This window comes from Dipteris shenzhenensis, chromosome 32 (genome assembly GCF_047967505.1).
Source record: "Dipteris shenzhenensis isolate YYH24624 ecotype China chromosome 32, Dip_SZ_1.0, whole genome shotgun sequence".
Classification (NCBI taxonomy): Eukaryota; Viridiplantae; Streptophyta; class Polypodiopsida; order Gleicheniales; family Dipteridaceae; genus Dipteris; species Dipteris shenzhenensis.
In genome coordinates, this window is record NC_141627.1 from 13,481,538 (window position 1) to 13,489,898 (window position 8,361).

Consider the following 8,361-nt stretch of genomic DNA (forward strand, 5'->3'; position numbering starts at 1 on the left):
ACTACTATCAGGAGGATGGGGCTGGGGGGAGAAGCGGGGCTGGTGGGGTGAGGGTAAGCACTGCGGGGGCGATAGGTGGCGGGGGTGGGGAGGTGGAGGGGGGGGGAGGCGGAGAGGGGAAGGTAGGTTTGAGGTGGGCAAGGGGGAAGGATCCAAAGGGGCCGGGGGGGAGGCTGCTGTTGTGATAGGGATGCCTGGGGCCTTTGGGTCTCACCCTCTGAGATCAAGGGAGGGTGGATCTAAAGGGTAGAGGTCACTAAGGCTCCCGAAACATCTGGATTGTACTCCTGTTGTTTGCGAGGGATCCAGAAACCTTTGGATTCTACTCATGCTGCTACAAGGGATCCTATGGGCACGGAGCCTCGCCTTCGGAGCGGCCTGTGGAATGGCCTGAAGTCAAGGGACCCCTCTCCGGAGCTCGAGGTCCACATGTCTGGGGCGGCCCAACCTGATCTCCCTAGGGATGGGTGGTTGCCTGTGCTTGCCTCTTGTGGTTGGCACACTGTCATTGGTTCTTTCTGGCCCACTTACTCCTCCTCTTCTTCCCCAACCTTGGTCCACATTCCCTCAACATGCTCAACCTAGGGGGTCTGGGACTCTTGCTATTGCTATCGCTAAGGTTGTTGCTCTACGACTGCCTGGGGGGCCGCTGGGTCCCATGCTCTCAAGCTTCTCTATGTTGTCCTTGTATCTCGTGAGGAAGGAAGGGGCCCATCTCAAGCCTCTCGTACAATCACGGGCTAAATGCTCCATTTGTTTGCACCTCAGACACTAGCCTGGTAGTTTGGATACCTCCATTCTCTAATGAAGTGGACCTCCCTCGATAGTCTCCAAGAGAATCACCTCTGGGAGGGATTTTGTCCTCTCTACAACCAACCGTAGCTGAGGAACCCCCACTATTTTCCAATATAGATGCTGTCAAGTCTAGAGGGTACTCTAGTACTATACCAAATGCTCGTCTGATAGAAGAAAGGATGGCCCTATACTCCCTCGACAGCCCCAAGAAGTGGACCGTCACTGAAAAACATGGATCAAGTCCACGTCCTCTACCATAAATCCATGATACTTAGGGAAAAGGTGCACCAAATGTGGGCCCAGGAGAATAAGGCTCCTCTCCATGAGATCCAGAGTAGTATCCAAGGAACCAAGTTGGAGGAGAAACATTCCTCATTTGTAAATTGTGACCTCCTGAATGTGGTCGCCATCTAATGCCAAGTTGGCCTAGATCCAATCCCTAATCTGTCTCCTCGAAGGCATGAGGCTGACTATCCTGCCCACCACTGCCCTGTCTTGGAGTAGATTCATCGCTTGTTATACATGTTGCTTGTCAGCCAGCGATAGGAGAACTTTGACAGCTTGGGGAGTCGAGGGTGCTGCCATAGAGCCCCTCTAGCCAGACTAAAGGTCGCCAACAAGAACCTCAATCACTAGAAATGAGTAAAAAATTGCACCTCCCACTAAAATAAGAAAAAGGCGGGAACCTAGAGGGAGGAAAGGAGACAAAAGAAGGGGGAGCCTCTAGCTAGGGACAGCTAGCTAGCACACATCCCTAGAAAGAGCAAAAGAAAAGCTCCCACGAAGGGGAGGAGATCTGCCAAGATCCCATCACCGCCGCTGAAGGAGGAAGCACTTGTTTAATATTTGTTAAGGGAAGTGAAGGCTGTCTGAGATTCAACAGGGGAAGGTCATGTTGAAGGGAAGGAACTACTTTAGAGTACTTCCATGAGCTAGCTAACAACCCTAGGAAATCGATGGGAAAGCACACGGAAAAGATGCCAAGGAAGAGTGCGAGCCATCAACTTCATTGTAAAACACACATTGAACTAGAAGCTACCTTCACCAAAGTTAGACCCATGAAAGGGGCTAGTGTGACCACTGAATGAAGTGCCCTGGCTGGCTGGTCGTGTTAGGCCATCCCAAAAGCACCAAGGACTGGCTCTTTGCCCTTTATTGTATGCCCCAAATGAAAGAGGGAGAGAGAGAGAGAGAGAGAGAGAGAGAGAGAGAAAGAGAGGGTAGGCTAGGGAGAGAGAAGATAACACTCAAATGGAAACATAACTTGACTGCAACTACAAACTACCTACAAGGTTCAACTCAAGGCACAAAACTACATTAGCAAAACGTGATAGCAATGCAGACTCCTATGACCAATAGCAACAAGATGACCACAAGGTTAGGCAAGCAAGGAATAGGCCTGAAGCTACATAACACAAATGTGAGACACAAGATACGCAACACAAAAGACAACCTAAACTAGCAACACATCACTCAAGCAGTAGCAAAACTAATGCTACAACAACATGCACGACAAGTAGAAAAAAGCTTCAGTAGAACTTGATGCAAGACAAACATAGAGGACTCTAGCTATAAGACACTCAACAAAAGCAATACAGCAATAAGAAGTATAGCAATGGCCAAGTAGAGTGATTCTCATCATATCTCAAACAAATCCATGTGACACCAGCAACATAACACACAATAATTACCACAAGACAATTGATGTAGTGACTAGTGCAACATAGTGCTACACAACCCTAGCATTACAACCTCACAACCCCAATAGTGGAAGAAACAGCCTCACAACAGCCAGTCTAGAGAAGATGATGCCATGTGGCATCAAGCCATGTCGTAGACAGGGTTTCAGAACGTACCTGGCCATGAATTTGAACCTAAAAAACGCCCATGAATAATGTTAACATAAAATGAATAAGAACTACTTAGCAATATCCCTCAAGTGCAGGTAAGCAAAAACCAAAAAGAAAGCTAGAAAAAGTAAAATTATTAAAAAAGGACGTTTTGGAATCTCCAACAAATGATTACTTGCTCCACAAGTTTTGGGACTCGTTAGGTTTTAAGGCCATGCATAGTAGACCTAACTAAATAGAATCTAAATTAACCAAGATGATCTCATTTAGCTACTTTGACTAACCCTAGGTAAGTTGGTTAGGCTCTGACTATGTAGTGCAATTTACCAAATGCTCTGATTCAGCATTTCGACCCAAGATATAAGACCAAATTTTTGCAAGAAAGGGGAGATGACAAAGACCCTTACTCAAAAAGATGCCTCGTTAAATGATAATAACAGTCATCATATGTCACCAATTAGAGTGTAAAAGAGGGAGATGGGTGCCATTACATTAAAATCGGTGCCCAATTTCTATATTATGCACTTCACACAGTTGGCATGCGTGTCTTTCCCAAATGGTCTTGTCCCAATACTCTCACATCAAACCAAGTGATATATCTGACTTTCTTCGCGAAGGGGATTAGCACTTATCTTGAAGAGTTCCTCCTTACAGTAACTAGAAATGGAGCAGCAAAACATGAGCACCACCTGTATAGAATCCCTCACAGAAGTCCTTGAATACTGATCTCAGTTCATCACCTTGAGGTCAATATCATCCTCTTATGTACCATTCCAAGACTTTTCTCAAGCAGAGTTTTGATGCAGAGAACCTTTGGATCACACATCTAATTGAATATTGGCTCCCATAGCCCATGTTTAGTATCTGTAGACCATCAAATCAGTCAATTATTCTCTCTTCTACTCTTTTGTGAAGAAAGAGGAGATGACCCAGTGCCTCTATACAAAAAGATGCCTCATAAAATAAGATCAGTCAGCTGTATCTAAACAAGATCACTGGTTGAGTGTGAATAACCAAGATGGGACAAGACCCTTGGGGAGAACACATATACCGAGTGTAGGGAGAGCAAAAAATAAAAGCAGAGCACCAAACTTTATGGAATAACCCCAACACCTAGGTCAACATACAAAACCAAACAAATAGTATATCTGATATTCTAAGGCCAGGAAATAAGGCAGTTGTCTTCTCAAGCTTTGGAGTTTCACCAATACAAATGGAGCAGCAAACCAAGCAACCCATGTGAGTCTCCCATGTGTACAGATGTGAGGTGTAGAAATATGCATGTGCATTCCCTCGCAGTAAGTCCTCAATGGTTGTGCCATGTTCTATGTTCTTTGCTCATACAGTAGCATTCACAAGCAAAACGATTGCAGATTCATTTTTCTTATTGTAGATTATATATTCCCAACTCGCATCTGTCACTATGGACATTAATTATATTTTCAGACGTCTGATGTATCAGGGACTCCCCAACCACCACCTCCTGGAGTGAAGATTTGGAGAATTTCGCCAGGTGACACATGAACAGTGTTTTTACCACCAAGGTTTATAGATCGCCCATCTTTCACAACTAGGAGATTTTGTCCTCTAGCTCCAGAGCATCCTCCTTCCATACCACAAGGAGCATGCACACGTCTTTCAGACAATATGCTCACAGTAACAGGGCGCCGAAACTCTATAATCCTGATAATACCATCACCACCCTTGTGCTTGCCTGCACCACCACTGTTCTCACGCAAACCAAACCTGTGCACAATTACGGGGTATCTCTGCTCGAAAACTTCAGGATCAGTTATGCGTGTGTTGGTCATATGGCATTGTACACCACTTGCACCACTCCAGGTGGGACCTGCTCCGCTGCCTCCACCAATGGTCTCATAGTAACCAAACGTGCTGTCACCAAATGTGAGATTGTTCATACAGCCTTGTGAGCAAGCACACGCATGGAAAGCAGACAGTATAACATCTGTCACTCGTTGAGAAGTCAGGACGTTGCCTCCCACTACAGCTGCTTTATCACTTGGAGAGAGGAAACAGCCTTTAGGAATGTGGATAGAAACAGGTGCAATACAGCCTTGATTCAGTGGAATATCTACATCCACCAGGCACCGCAAACAATATATCACTGCAGCAGCTGTGACAGCCTCAGGAGCATTCCAGTTTCCATAAACCTCTGGACCTGTTCCTTCAAAATTGAACTCAGCCTCACCTCTTTCCTTATCAATGGTGAGCCTTAAATGAATAGTAGATCCATCATCCATGTAGTCTTCAGCCTCTAAAGTAACAAACTGATTCGCCTCCTCTACCTCAAAAAGCTTGCAAGCTCGAGAGGCCATAGACTTGAGCATCCCTCGCACAGCTGCCTCTGCATTAGCCTGAACATGCAACATATATGCCTGTACAACTTCTAACCCATACTCCTTTATAAGCTCTCCAATAAGGGTGATTCCACGCTGATTTGCGGCAACCTGTGCTCTAAGGTCGGATAGATTGTCCTCTAGCCTTCTGGTTCCTGGAATTGCACTGGCTTGTCCCAGTTGGAGCTTCTCTGTATCAACATGAACTTCAGCCTGCAAAATTTTTGTTATACCATCTTCTTGAAACGTGCCTCCCTCTACAAGCTTGAAGGCCTTGATAGCTGCTCCTTCCTCCCATATTGCCTTTGAGAAGGGTGGCATGCTACCAGGAGTGATGCCTCCAACCTCAGCATGATGACCCCTGCTCGCCACAAAAAAGATAACCATCCCATCTTGAAATACAGGTGTAACAACAGTAATATCGGGGAGATGACTCCCACCAGCAGCTGGATGGTTTGTCACCAGGACATCTCCTTCCTTCAAATCTTTACCCCAGTACTCCAGTTGCCACCTGACAGTGCTAGACATTGCACCTAAGTGCACTGGTACATGGGGTGCATTTGCAACGAGCCCCCCATCAGGGCTAAACAATGCACATGAGAAATCCAACCTTTCCTTTATGTTGGTGGATATTGAAGTTCTTTGAAGAGTGCGCCCCATCTGTTCTGCAATGCCCATGAATCTGTTATTGAAAATTGATAGTTGCACAACGTTTGCTTTTGTGTCAACTCTGGCTTGCCCTCTGTCACCAATGACATGTTGAGCAGCAACCTCAATCTTGACGTTTCCATAGTTTGTAATTGAAGCATTGCAACCTGGTTCTACCACTATTGTGCTGTTTCCATTTATGAGAATTGAGGGACCATCAATAACATGGCCATAGCCCAGCTTCTCTAACATATAAATAGGTGTATCATACCATCCAGTTCCAAAGTATACCTTGTGTTGCAGTTTCTCTGATTCAGGTTGGCCAGTTGCCCTTACCAGTTCTGCAGGCTTCAGAATGTTTGTGTACCCTACCCCATGAATCCTCACGTCACTTATCAAAATGGAACGCCCTTGAAGCTCAAATCCATACTCTCTACGGAATTGCTTTACAAACTCTGCAGCATAATTTTGGCTTCCATCTGAAGGAGGGGAGACGGTTATAATTGTATCTGTGCCGTCGTAGCGCAAATTTAACAGCAACTCTGTCTTTATGCTCTCCTCCTTAAATCCTTGCTGCAGAAGGCGTTGCTTCACTTGTGTTGTCAACAATTGAGCACGTTTTGATACTTCAGCCATTGCTTCAAGCCCATAAACTGATGCAAATGGTTCTTGCGCTTCTTCTACAACATCTGCTAAGCCCATTCCATAAGCACTGAGGATTCCACAGTAGCGGTGAACAATGACTTCCTTGATACCAAGGGCTCTAGCAATAGCACAGGCATGCTGAGGCCCAGCTCCCCCAAAGCATGCCAGAGTATGCTGGCCAGTCTCATAGCCTTTCATTTCTGTAAGCTCACGAATTGGACGGCACATGGCCTCATTGGCAACGTCCAAAAATCCTTGTGCAACCTCCTCAACACACATTGGTTTTGATAGGGGATCTTGATCTAGGCGATGTGCATTTATCTCTGCAGACAAAGCATCAAATGCTTTTCTCGCAGCCTCCACATCCAAAGGTTCATTCTCATTTGGTCCAAATATTGATGGGAAATAATCAGGGATGACCCGACCAAGAAGCACATTGGCATCTGTAACTGCTAGCTCCCCTCCTTTCCGATAGCAAGCAGGACCTGGGTGAGCACCAACAGATTCAGGTCCAACCTTGAAAACCCCTACCTGAAATTTGAGCTTTGATCCTCCACCTGCAGCAACTGTATTGATGTCAAGTTGTGGAGCTTGAATAATGACCCCTGCAATCTGGGTCTCCAGAACCTGCTCATAGCTCCCTGCATATCGGCTGACATCTGTGGATGTGCCACCCATGTCAAATCCAATGAGAGGCCTTGTTGTCTCCAAGCCAAATGTGGTTTTTGCATAGCCGACAACTCCTCCAGCTGGACCTGACAATATGGCTTTGTGACCAGAAAACCGATATTCAGGAGTAAGTCCACCATCTGACTGCATGAATGAAATAGCAACTTTGCCTAGGCCCTCATCAAACCCAGAAAGGAAACCCGAGAGATAATCTTTAATGACAGGCGTGAGGTAAGCATCCACAACTGCAGTGAGGCCTCTGGGCACTGCTCGAACCATGGGAGTCAATGCAGAGGAAATGGACACCTGCTTGAATCCCAAACTCTTGGCCAATCTTTCTACAGCCTGCTCATGATCAGGGAAAGTATATGAATGGAGAAATATGACCGCTAGGCTACGAATTCCCTTGCCTAATAGCACCTGCAGCGAATGTTTTAGTTTTTCTTCATCGAGTGGTTGCAGAATCTCCACAATTTCTCCTGATATGCCTTTCACTCGTGGTAGATCCTGCGAATTGCCACTGTCAGCAAGCTGCACTCGTTCATCAGCCTCTATTACTTCTTCATACAGAGGAGAGGGCTTAGCTACGGTGAGGTCAAATATTTTTGGGCGCGCTTGATTGCCGATCTGCAACAAATCTTTAAACCCCTTGGTTACACAGAGTGCTGTGCGTTCTCCCTTCCTTTCTAACAGTGCATTAGTTGCTACAGTGGTACCCATTCGAATCCAGTCAATTCGATCAGTGGGTATCTTGGCAGAGCGCGGAATTTTTTCCCCTGTGCATTCTTCAAGAATTCTGCGAATCCCTTCTCTGGGAGCATCCTCATAATTGCCAGGATCCACAGAAAGAAGCTTGAGAACACGATAGCCAGGCTCAAATGGAACCTCCGCGTATATATCAGTGAAAGTGCCCCCTCTATCAACGCAAAATCTTAACTGCCTTGCATTTGCTTCTGCACCCATTGCTCACCCAACAGAGGAAAAATTCGACCTCTGTCTTGGAGATGCTAGCTGATTTAGAAGATACGAAAGCCACCCTTCTCTCTCTCTCTCTCTCTCTCTCTCTCTCTCTCTCTCTCTCGTGTAACAAATTCGTCGTGCTCCTCCTCCTCCGCCTCTCTCTCTCTCTCCACCCCGCCCCCCCTCTCCCCACTCGTTCTCTCTTCTCTGCCTCTCTACTAAAGCCTCCCTCTCAATCCCTCAACAGTTGAACGTGCTGTTGCGCACGCCGCTCACTATGGCAGTTTTGCGAGACTCTTGCATGGGCATGTACGTAGCAGATCTGTGTAGCCACGCGTGCCCAAATGTGAGCAGCGCTGCGCGCTTGCTGATATATTACTTCCAGCAGTTGCTCAAGGACTGGGCGCACGACAAGTCCCGCGATATCATTGAGATAA

The 8,361-nt window shown here is 46.4% G+C and overlaps 1 protein-coding gene across 1 annotated transcript; it reads right to left on the reverse strand.

The window, feature by feature from the left end:
- Positions 1 to 3,100: 3,100 nt before the first annotated feature.
- Positions 3,101 to 8,050, reverse strand: OXP1 (oxoprolinase 1). The gene has a single exon (XM_087370793.1). It carries the CDS (start codon positions 7,925 to 7,927, stop codon positions 4,088 to 4,090), a length of 3,840 nt encoding a protein of 1,279 aa, XP_087226919.1. The 5' UTR covers positions 7,928 to 8,050; the 3' UTR covers positions 3,101 to 4,087.
- Between the last annotated feature and the right edge of the window lie 311 nt (positions 8,051 to 8,361).